General features: G+C 41.4%; 1 protein-coding gene across 2 annotated transcripts in view; it reads right to left on the reverse strand.

The window, feature by feature from the left end:
* Positions 1–3,441: 3,441 nt before the first annotated feature.
* lingo3a (leucine rich repeat and Ig domain containing 3a) overlaps positions 3,442–12,521 on the reverse strand; it is a 32,571-nt gene continuing 23,491 nt past the window's right edge. The window contains exons 1-2 of one of the 2 annotated variants that reach the window (XM_039606423.1): positions 11,510–11,586; positions 3,442–7,607 (exon numbers count right to left, since the gene is read on the reverse strand). In XM_039606423.1, the coding sequence (XP_039462357.1) occupies positions 5,714–7,552 (1,839 nt within the window). In that variant the 5' untranslated portion in view covers positions 7,553–7,607; positions 11,510–11,586 and the 3' untranslated portion in view covers positions 3,442–5,713. Of the gene's footprint in view, positions 7,608–11,509; positions 11,587–12,521 lie in introns of those variants that run through there. The other variant, XM_031726780.2, reaches the window with a different exon arrangement.

Below are 12,521 nucleotides of genomic sequence, written 5' to 3' on the forward strand. Positions count from 1 at the left end.
ACCTGCGCTTGCAAATTGTTACCTTCCTCTTTTTCACCCTCACCGTCACCAACGAGCAGCTGTGGCAGGAGACACTGTGCATCGGCAGTCTTTGTTCAAACTGATTCAGATGTAAGATCTTGCCTTAAACTTGTGTGAAATGCAACCTTTAAAGCCTTTCTGGGGGCACGGGATTTAGATAATGAATGCAAATACATATTTATTAAGCACAAATTGACAGGTGCATAGTGCAGGTGTGCTTTTTGAAGAGCTTATCAGAAGTGCTGCAAGCAAATGAAAAGCGGCGCACATGTCGCAGCAGGTGAATTGTTTTTTTTAACAACTGCTAACCACTGCATTCCCATTTAGACCACCACACCTCAACAACATGGTAGCAAAAAAACGTGTGATTACGACCCCCCACACACACACACACACATGCACACACCCACTGTGTTACATCATTTCAGCCACTTTATACTTGTTCCCATGGTACAGATGGAAATAACCTTGCTGAAGCAGAAGCTGGTATCTCTGTGTTAAAGTGCATTCTGACATCATTTCCTCTGGCAGCCAAATGAAGAAGGTAGTTCAGGGCAGGGTTTTAACACGCTCTGTATTTTGCCACTTTTGTCTACTCCAAATAAATTAATAAATGGTATAAATGCAAGGCAGACCCAACTGAGTAATGATGTCATTTCACACTAATTCTGGCATCTAAACCAGGTGATGACACATCTGACATGTTCGTTATGTCTCTTCAGAGACCCCCGAAATCTGCATAGGTAGCCACAGTCAGCGCTCAGCAAAGGCGGAAGGAGTTTCAGGTATATTACTTTGAAGTTACAAATGAAAAAAAAAAACTGTCACAATAATTCATTTTAAAAGGAAATTTAACAATTTAAAATTCAGTTTCAACAAGGTTTTGCTCAAATCCTGTCTTGACTGTAAATAGCAGAATAATATTTAACATGGAAACCTGTTTTTATCTATTCGCGGGACGCTATTAATTCAATTGCAGATGTCTTGAAGAATAAAAAGCAAATTATCAATATGCCCTTTCTTATACATACAGTACCTATATAATCAGCTACTCAATTTCTAAACAAGAAAAGCAAATTTTATTTTATGTTCATGGTCACTTTTTTCAGATATCTTCCCCTGTGTGAGGCTAAGAGGTGTATATAGGTGAGACATCACTAGAAAGACCTGAGAGAAAGAGGGGACAGTCATAACAAATGCACAGGCTTCCACACGTGTGACACAAATGAGCGGTAAAGGTATTCTCATTCCTTGTATAAAAACGGATGAGATCTGATAATCAACAATTTAACAAGAACGTAACGATCAGAGGTGACTCATTGTAGAGTCATTGTAGGTGCAAAAACCATTCACTTTCACATGTGCTTTCAGAGGTATGAAAAAAACCTTATAAGGCGAGATGAGTCATTGTAGTCTGTATTCTTGATAAGTAGCCAAGTGTTAGACTGGTAAACACAGAAAAATTCTTAAAGTGTGAATGACCCCCCCACCCCCACCTCCCTCCCCCCACCCCCCATCTACGGGACGGATATGTCTGATATCCATTGGGGGTAAATTGCTTATACGTCTAGTTCTGAGGAACGCTTCTCTTCTCTGCACGTTTTCAAACATTTTGTGGTGGTTTGAGTGGTTTCAACAGTTGGGGGCACGAGCTGTTTAACAAACATGGTGCGATTATGATAAATACTTGTGGGTGATTTTGGACTCGTGTTTATGGGAAAAGCTTTTGAAAGATAATGCTCACCTTGATGTCATCTGGGCTAAGGGGCAGTTAACTTGTGGCATGTTTTTGTCAACACATTTGCAAATGTGGGATCTTATGATCTATTTGTTCACCTTAATACAAAATAAAATCTATAATTTTTTTTTTTTTTTTTTACAGATGAACTCCAGATATATTTTGAGACCCTATTTTTTTAAAAAGGAGGAAAATTCGATAGAAAATAATACAGACCTGTGAGTAAAAGCGAAATGCCTCTTGCATCACTGAAAGTTTCAGTATATGTGGACTGCAGGCTTCAGCTTTCCACGTGACATCAGTATAATTTAAATACTGAAACCCTCATGGCTTCCAGACTAGCAATGATGTCACAGATCTTGAACATAAACGTGTTAAAATCAAATTTATAAATTTACTTGTTGTTCCTACAGTATTTAAAAGTAGAACGGGAAGCAGAGCCTTCAGTTTTCACGCCCCTCTTCTGTGGAACCAGCTTCCAGTTTGGATTCAGGAGACAGACACTATCTCTGCTTTCAAGATTAGGCTTAAAATTTTCCTTTTGGTAAAGCATATAGTTAGGGCTGGATCAGGTGAACCTTAGTTATGCTGCCGTAGGTCGAGGTTGCCGGGGAATTCCCATGATGCACCGAGTGTTTCTTTTTCACTCACCATGTGTTTATACACCTCTCTGCATTTAATCTTTATTTAATATTAATCTCTGGCTCCCATGTCTTCCTCCCTTCCCTCCCAAACCGGTCTCAGCAGACGGCCGACCCTCCCTGAGCCTGGTTATGCCCGGAGTTTTTTCCTGTTAAAAAGGAGTTTTTCATTCCCACTGTCACCAAGTGCTTATATATAGGGGTTGTCTGTTTTTGGGGTTTTCTCTGTGTTACTGTAGGGTCTTCGCCTTACAATATAAAGCAACTTGAGACAGCTGTTCTTCTGATTTGGTACTATAGAAATAAATAAAGTAACATTGAAATTTAATGTTAAAATATTCCTGGATGAGGAAGCAATTTAACTAAATAACTCAAACAAACTTTTAATGCACGGGGATTTTAATGGGGCAGTGGTTCACACTGTTGCCTCACAAGGTCCTGTGTGGAGTTTCAGTGTTCTCACCCGTGCCTACGTGGGTACTCTCCAAACACTGCGGCTTCCTCCCACAGTCCAAAAACATGCACAGGCTAGGCTAACCTGTGATTCTAAATTGGCTGCAGATGTGAATATGAGACTGTCTCTTTCTCAACCCTCCAACCGATTAGCTTCCTATTCAGGGTGTACCATGCCTCTCAGCCCCCCTGAACTGGATAAGGAGAAGAAAATGGATGGGGCTCCTACTGAGTATGAAGCTGTATACTGACTGTTAAAACACTGAGAACTTTATGTGTCATTTATATGACCAGTTATCAGTCAGATACCTGGTCATATCAGTACAAAATGAATTCATTTACCCAGTGAACACTAACGGGGCTTGATTTTGTTTTATATTACACTCACTGCCATGGATTAAGTCATCTTACCCACACGATTAAGCAGTTACAATCTTGAAAGCCCACAACAGACACATCTGAAAGTGTGAATGCAGAGTTGACTTTATCTGCTCACAAAAATGAATTCATTTTTTGTAACTTTTGATGAATGCATAGAAAATGAACAGTAATAACCCTCCCCAGACACTATATCACGCTTACTCATCGATCAAGTCTGGACAAGAATGCTTTCTGCTGAGCTCTATATCTTTACTTGTGGTGCTGATAGCACATCAATCGTTCTGATGCAACTTTCTTTTTAAATTAAAATATGAGCACTTCCTGGGGAAAGAGAAGCAAATAAAAGCACAGAATTTTCTAAACAAATTTCAAAGGGGGTTAGGGGGTGGGTCACAGGTCTATCGATACACTCCTGAGATCGCCACCGTACAGACTGATTCGCTGGCCAGCTGCTATTAAAATGGAACAGGGGACAAGACATGATTGTAGCAGATAATATCACATGCTTTATAAACAGTGTACTTCATTATTTATAAAACAGTAAAGTACAAAACAGTATAGCACAATTTTCATACACAGTGGTTTCCATATTTACAGGACGGATCGGGGGGAGGAAAAGAAAATTACAACTGAAACCAAAGTGTTTACATATTGAAAAATACAAACAGGAAGGCTAACTGATGTGAGATCGGTCCACGAATGTATTCAAAGTTCAGTATTAATAAGTTTGTTTGTAAAATTAGTTGTGCAGTGTCTATGTTGTTGACACACGGGACTCAGTTTGTTTGAAGAGGCAGGGTATACTGTTGAGCAACAATAAATTCATTTTTAATTCCAACGCTGATTTAGGTCGAACATTGCTGAATTCCACATTTGCCTTTTGAGAAACTGAAAAAAAATTACTTAGTAGTAAGTAAAACCCTGCTCGCACTATAGAAATAGTGAAAAGTACAATACTCGTTTTAGTCAACAGAGGGCAGCAGAACAACACTGTTAGAAATCAGCAGTCAAAGCTAAACAGAAATAAATGGTTTGTGATGATGACATTGGGTCCCAGCCCTAAACCCACAGATCATGAGATAGACCTTGAGGGCAGAACGGCATGCGGGTGACCTCTTTTATCAGCATCTAGGCATCAATGTTAGTCACAGTTATCATGCAGCTATTTGATGTTGATTGTATCATTCAGCATTCCTCAAATGACTTTGGCTGGTGTCATTTAGAGTTTTGCAAAGATTTTTTTTAAGCATTTACACTGAATGATTCAAATGCAATTAGACTTTCTTCAGCCACAGGCCAGACAAGCCTTCGTGTTGTTTGTACAGCTACAAATAGGTAAAAGAAGTGAAACTTGATGCAAATGCCCTTCATGATTTGCTGAGTGAGTAAGCTCGGGGAGTGGGTTGTATGTTTCAGTCGAAACTAAATAAAAATTAAAACGCTTCTAACTGAACTGTTATGAGTCATTCCGAATGGGACTTCAACACTTTAATAACAGCATAACATTAAAACCTTATTAATCACTCAACAGTACTATAAACGACCACAAGAACTTCAAGGTCCGTAATTACAAAATATATAATACATCTTATGCACCCCTATGAGTGTTTCCTTTACAAATGATACAAGTTATTCAAAGTAAGAAGCCAACTCTGTACATGCATTTAATTTTATACACATGTTTGCAGATTAGGAGGAAGCTGGAGTTCTTTACTGAACAACAATGGGAAATCTGACTAGCAAACGTGTATTGGCATGTGCTGATTTGTCACCACATCACTGTGGACCGGGTCCCACTGTAGCTAAAAATCTGTAGAATGTCATTTTAAACAACTTCAAGCCGTAACTATTGATGTGAAACTTCTTTTTGCCGTGCCTTTGGACTGATAGTGACATTACTTGGTGCTTTCCGGTCGAATTGGCAGTGTTGCAGAGAGTACTCTAAGTGTAATATATTCTGTACAAACCCACCATCAGCAAAATGTCTTCAAGCAGAGCGAATATATTGTTGCGCTCAACTTATGACTGTGAATTAGTCTAAATATGCAGTATATAGCTGGAACTACTAAAATACATATTGGCATGTCCTTGGCATTTATTGAGCACCACCCTAATATTATGTATTCACCGGTTTGTAGACAGAGCAGACGGAGGAGAAGGGTATATTCCTTCTGAGATGAACGGGGGAGAATTCCTCGTAGGGAAGCAGGACTGAGCTGGTCGGAGCATGAAGATAGTGTAGATGGGACTTTGCCGATTGGTCTTTTAACAGTCTGTTCAAGAGTTTAAAACATATTCGATGATAATATAGCTTTTCTCTGCACAATAATGTGAATACACAAGAAAGAGCTATAGAAATATATCAAGGTCTCGCAAAGAATAAAATGTCCTATAGATTTGACGTTGATGCTCTTCAAGCACAGCAGTCAACTTTAATGTGTGCTTTTAATCAGCGCTGAGGAGAGAACACTAAAACAAATCAAATCATTTTCATGTTGAACTTCCGCGCTCCACCTTGTCCTCCACTGGCTGCAGGCCCGTCCACTTTTCTAAAAGAATATTCTACCGAGAAGTTGTTTTTGTGCTGTCCTCGCCCTCGACTCCACACAAACAGCAGAATGAAACAGAAAAGGACTACCCCCAGAAACATGATACAGCCCATGGCTGTAGATATGAGGATCGTCTTGAGGTCCAGAGTGAACTTCAAGAAGACTCTGGTATCATTCAGATTTGTGTCATTAAGATCCCCAGCATAGTAGGTGCGGTTGGCCATGAGGGCTGCATCCAGCGGCAGCCCACTCACTGTAAGTGTGGCAAAATATGTGTCATTTCCACCGGCATTGCTGGCTATGCAAATGTACGTCCCACTATCTGTGACCTGGGCGTAGCGGATTTCTAGCGTGCCTTCTGGTAACACGGTAAGGCGGCCACTGCTCTTTGTGGTGATGCGGCGGCGCTGAGGAGAAATCCAGAATATCACTGGTGTGGGCTCACCTTCTGCTCTGCAAATAAATGACACTACCTGTCCCTCGCGGGCAGATATCTGCTGCAGTTTCCTGTTGCGGATTTTGGGCTTCTGACAAGTAAAGTGGTCAAAGAGAGCGGAATCAGAGAAAGCATTGAGAGCACGTCCTTGCACTTCAACAGGTGTCATACACACCGGGGAGGCACCATCAAAGTTCAGGGTCTTCCTCCGCTGAAGGATCCAGAGCAAGCGGCAGTCGCAGGCCAGAGGGTTTCCATCCAAACGCAGCGTCTCCAGAGTGTTGACAGACTGAAAGGCTCCCTCCTCCAGGGTCACCAGGCTGTTAGAGGAAAGGTTAAGAAGGCGGATTTGCCTTAGACCACCGAGCGCATAGGGCTGCACTACTGCCAGGTTGGTTTTGACTAGATGCAGCTCCTTCAGCCTTACGAGATCCCGCAATGCCCAGGACTCCAACACAGTGATGGGGTTGTAAGATAGGTTGAGGCTGGTGAGGTGAGCCAAACTACGCAGGGCAGAGGTGGGCACAGAGGTGATGTTGGTGTGCGTGATAGACAGCCAGGACAAGTTGAGACCCTGCAGGCTGTGGGGAGAGATGTACTCCAAAAAGGGCCAGTGATCAATCTCCAGGCCCCTCAGGTTTCCCAGCTTCCGGAAGTTTTGGTCCTCTAAGGCAGAGATACTGAGGTAGCGGAGCCGCAGAGTCACCAGGTTATGCAGGTAAGACAAAGACTGGCTGGACACCGAAGTCAGGTTACACCTCTCAATTGTCAATTCCTTCAGTCCCACCAAACCCAGAAAGGCCTTGTTAGAGATATAAACTAAATCATTGTCACCGACCTCCAAGTTCTTTAAACTTCTCAAGTCTTGGAAAGTAAAGTCCAACAGAATTACAATCTTATTCCCACTAAGGTCCAATGAAGTTAGGTTGGAGAGACGGGAGAAAGCTCCCATTGGGACCAGCTTCAGTTGGTTACCCCTCAGTGAAAGCGACTTAAGGTTCTGAAGGCTAGAAAAAGCATTTGGTTCCAGGACACTGATCATGTTCTCACTCAGGTCTAGCTTTTCGAGACGTGAATACGGAAGCAGGTCTCCGTGTTCTACCCAACGCAGTTTATTCCCACTCAAGTCCAGGATCTTGGTGTCCAGTGGGATTCCATCTGGCAGTGCAGACAAGCGTTTACCATAACAAGACACAGTCTTGAGCTTAGCAATGCACTCACAGCGCTGGGGACATCCTTGGCTTTGGGCAGGTGACACTGTGATCATTAGTAAGAAGAAAAGGAAAGGCAGCAGCCAGCCTACATCCTGACCCAGGCTGGCCCTCGTGGCCATCCTTTCGTCCTTTCCCTTCGTCTCCTGTCTGGGGTCGAATCACTGAGCCAGACACCTGCAAAACGAGAAGGAGGGATAGAAAGAGTTAGATGGAAAAAAACCCAATAAGGCAAGAACAGAAAGAGAGGGGAGACAAAAAGACAGATAGTGAGAGAAATTCATTAGCGTCAGCTCTCTTTAAACAGCAGCGATCAAACACTCTAAATGAGCGGAATTACAATTACAAACTCTAATTGACCCGACACAGCAGTGAAATTAAAGCCAGAGCGCCAAGATAATCCTCAAAGGACTGATTCTGCATTGAGTTGAAGCAGTTTGGCTTACAATGGCCGACTGTGCATTGTAAGCTTACTGGTTTAATAATCACTTGCCGTGGCACAAAAACCCTAATAGCCATGACTCAATTTGATATATGATGGTTAGGGTATATTGCTCCCCAGCCTGTCTGTATGAAACTCATGCATTGTAAATGAAAACGGGGAAATGGAGAACCTGTTGTATTAAAAGCACCCCGTGTGAGAAATCTTAAAATGCATGAAAAGCTAAAGTGATTGTGGGCTCTCAAAAGTCTTTAACAGCAAATACCTGAAATGGCACACATAAAGTGTATATTATGAAGCAGAACACTAACAGCTACCTAACGCTCTGTAGTAGAAAACACAAGCAAGTGAACAGAGTGACTAAAACATCAAAGCGACACTGAATAATCAATAGACATAAAGCACAGTATATCCACCCCAGAGTCTTTGAGTAAAAGCCCGACACTGTCTCGCACTGTAGGCCACGACTGGGTGCTTCAGTATAACTCCCATCACATCATCTGCATGAGTCTCTGAGGCATGAGGCTTATCATGAGAGGAGCTTGTCTAGCCTGATCTGCTAGTGGTTTCATATGACACACACACATGCACGTGCACAATCCCTCTCTCCCACCCAACGTTTCTATCTGCTGATGCTTTGACAGCAGATTGGTAATCCTTTATAAACCCATTGTGAAAGACTAACAAGTAGGATGGAAAGCAACTCCATATTTCACCTTGTTTTAGTACCTGAATTGTGACGCTAACTGTGTGTTAAGAGATGATCAAAAGCTACCTTTAGTTTGCCACGCATAAACAGTACCATCTCTTACAAGCCATCAATTGCATATTTAACAATACCTATTATTTATACCTATTTCCTCTTGGAAAATTTACAATGCATCTTAGCTGACAGATGATTATTCCCAATACTCCACCTGCCAGTATATACAGTTACACGTCTGAAAACGTGTATAGAAAGGTCTGATAAGAGACGGGTCTAAATGAGCACATTGTTTTTAAAATTCACTTAATGACACTGATTTTTCGAGAGCCACCATCAAAGACGCTGTGACAGAAAGCGATATACCAAACATCCCACACACTCTCACCCACACGCAACAGCCTGACACATAGCCTTTTGCAGTCGACCCAGAAATTTTGTGTCATTCACTGCGATCTAACAAGGCTCAGTAGACACTAGAGCAAGAACTCTCGCTGCACCCATGGGTAGTGTTTAGATTGTGGCTCAGACTTTGTGCATGGAAAACAAATCGCAGCAGATGGTTTGGTAGCAAGAAAATGGCAAAGAATTAAGAGATTTAATCGCCTGGCAAAGCAGATGTTCCCAAGGCACAGACATAAACAATGCCGTTTTAAAATAGAGCACCGCTAACGTAATGCGAATCATCTTACTTCATTTGATGGTCCAACATTCGACTCTGATCTTTACAAAACTTAGGAGAATATGACTTTTTAAGTTGGCAAGCACTCACTGAAGGCTGCTTCTATTTCCTATTTCCTATTTCCTACTTCCATGCTGACCAGAATGGAACTGCTTTTTTTGAAAAAAAAATTATACATCATATAGACCTCTTAATTGAATTGCTTCACTTGTCTGCATGATTTCAAGGACTTTATGTCATCCCAAGCATGTCTTTAGTTGGTCTGACATGTTTTGGCTGTGTGACCCAGGGTCATGCAGGCAAAACAGTAAAAACTCACCTCGTCTGCAAAAGTAAAAAAATATTTCTTTCAGTATTCACCACCAGAGTATTAGCCACAAACTTCCTCCCTAGAGTCCTACTGTCCTCAGTCCTCCACTTTTAAAATGTCTCCAATTTCTCTGTCAGTCACATAGCCACGCTTTACCCATATCTGGTAGCAGTCATTCACTAATAAGCCCAGAGGCCCCTGGCCAGAGAATGCACCATAAGTCAACAGCAGGTGGATAGAGAAGTGTGCACTCTACTGTCTTCAAAGAACCCAGATATAGGTGTTGACATTGACATCTATGTTAGTTATGGCCTAAAACCCATTTAAACAACAGAATCTACACTAACCCCTATAGAGACATGCACATTTACATTCCAGGTCTCCAAAGAACCCATGTTTATTTCATTAAAATGTTTTTAAAATTTGCATAAGTCACAACACACTGCTCTTACACAAGCTGCCTTCATAAGTTAAAAGTATCGGTATTGATATTTGCAATAATGGCTCTGTATTTACTTAGTATGGGATCGATATCAAAATTTGCAGTATTGCACAGCACTGGTACCCAGACCTATAGGAGTGTCAGTCAGGTCAGCTAGCTTAGGGGCAGACAGCATGGCCTTTACACTGTGGCTGTATTAGCATGGTTTTCTGCTGGGTGATAAAAAAAAATGGCTGTCAGCTGCTAAGGAGCTCTGCTTTCTATTTTTAAGAACCTTCCGTATAATGAGGATGGTGCAATGGTTAGCTTTGTGGCTAAAGTGAAATTTTGTCATGGTTGTTCAGTGGTGGAGATAATTATTAACCAATAAGGTAAAGCTACTACACTCACATGTAAATGAACAGCAGGAAACACACAAGTGTTTGCTTTTATTAACACAAACTTACTCTCACAGGCTATTTTTTTCCTATAGGTAATATTATAATGTAAGAGATTCTATTTTAATAGCAGTAATTGTGTAATGCCACGAGTTTTAAATATAAAGTCACCGAGCACAGTCAGTGTCACATCTCTCTGATTATGCACTATTATGTTCCCCGCTGACCTTCGGCTATTTCAATGACACGAGCTACAGTGAAGCTGCTGCTCAGGCTAAAGAGTGGCTTCTCTTGACAAAGCTGTGACTGACAGCAACTCTTCCTCGTAACTCATAACTCACTTCACCCTGAATTTTTAAAAAGAGTAACATTTTTGTGGTTTCTCACCAAGCCAAGTTGTAAAACTGATCACTATTGTACTGGCGTGAGTCATTAATAGCGACACTAGTAAAACAGAAACTTTAAAGAGGACGGAGGACTTCCAAAAGCGGACCCCAAAGGAAGAGAAAAAAACTTGTGAACAGCGGTGCTAATGTGATCGTGTCCCAGTTTGAACTATTTTAGAGTCAGTAAAGTAACCGAAGGGTTTAAAATACCCGGTCCATGGGATACGTGGGCTGTCAGTGAGATGCTCAGTAAAGTTCAGTTATGTAAACACTCATCTGTGAAGTCAGAGGATGTTCAACAAGCTGAGATACATCAGCTACGCCTCGCAGACAGAATCAATATGCAGCTCTGATATGAACCGCAAAGCTTCCAAAGGACAATACTGTAGGTGTTTAATGTTGTCGTGGCAACGGCTGCACCATCTCCCTCCACCCATCCTTGAAACGCTGTCCTTCCCAGTCTCCTGTTTTTCATATCAAGCTCAAATGCACCTGTCCACCAGATAGCTTCAGTAAGTTTCCCGCCCCTAATGGCTGTTGCTGTTTACAGAGACGCTGCTCATTAGCTCTTTGGTAAATATTGCTAATGATTATCACGTATTTTAAGCTCAGTTAATCTGCGTTGTTGCTGATGTGTACGGCATCCTTTCTGCTTCATACCTGTAGAATTTTCTGCCACCCCCCTTCCCTTTCCTGCTTGGTGTAGGTGCATTTAGGTCCCATTTCCTGTTACTTACCACCATCACAGCTGCCTGTCACATTCACACATTGTTCGTGCAACATGTGCACACATTCATAGCACTGACAAGTGGTCAGTTGTCTTTTGTTTTACTATTTTTGTTGCCAGGCAACATTTAGCACATGCTATTAGAAAAAAAAAAAAAACTTCACTGCCTGAAGTCATGTTCTACTCCAGAGTTGCCTCAGTGTTTAAATGCATGGGGGATGGACTCATTTTATTTTTTTTCCTGAGAACGCTGCACTGTTAGCTGCACCAGCTTTATATTTCTGGACATCTAAGCTTACAAAAGCGTGCAATTTGTATTAGATTTTGCACATGATGACATAATCTTTTGTATTCATGCATGCCTTTTCTACTTTGACATGTCAAACTATGGATATTTAAGAGGCAAACACAGTGTTCTTCCAGCTGGATCTGAATTTAACTAATACTTGAATATTTTTAAAGGAATGTGGGAAACTGTAGGAATGATCTGTTATTTGTCATTAAAAATTACCTGAAAAATGCCAGCAGTTTGCTTATGCAAGACCACGTGTTAGTGTCCCTGTGGAGATGAAAAGCATGAGTACACAGTCAAACTGTGCTGCCATGAAAGCTGAATATACAGAAGGCAAGTAAAAATCAGACGATGTCTTAATCCTGTGCTGCTCTGCACTGTGTTGTTTGAAAATGCAAAAAGAAAAAAAAAAACAACTTAATTTAGCCCGAACTATCGAAATAATAATGAAGGGCTCCAAGCTCTGAATAAAAGGTAGTTCTAGAAACTAGCTATCATTTCTGATGTTTAAGAGCACCAAAGGTACATGTAATATTAAACTTTCAGGGGGGAACCCGGAGCACCCTAATACACACATGAATTAACCACAGCCTAGTAAGAGCCACGTTACAATATTCAGGACGTGTCTGTTTAATGGCATGGAATCAGCTTTAAGCAGACTTTAGTCAGGAGCTGACAAAAATGAATGTGGTGTTATTAAAATTTCATTAAAGAGACTTTGGTAGTGACC

This window comes from Oreochromis aureus, linkage group 23, assembly GCF_013358895.1.
Source record: "Oreochromis aureus strain Israel breed Guangdong linkage group 23, ZZ_aureus, whole genome shotgun sequence".
NCBI classification, from domain to species: domain Eukaryota; kingdom Metazoa; phylum Chordata; class Actinopteri; order Cichliformes; family Cichlidae; genus Oreochromis; species Oreochromis aureus.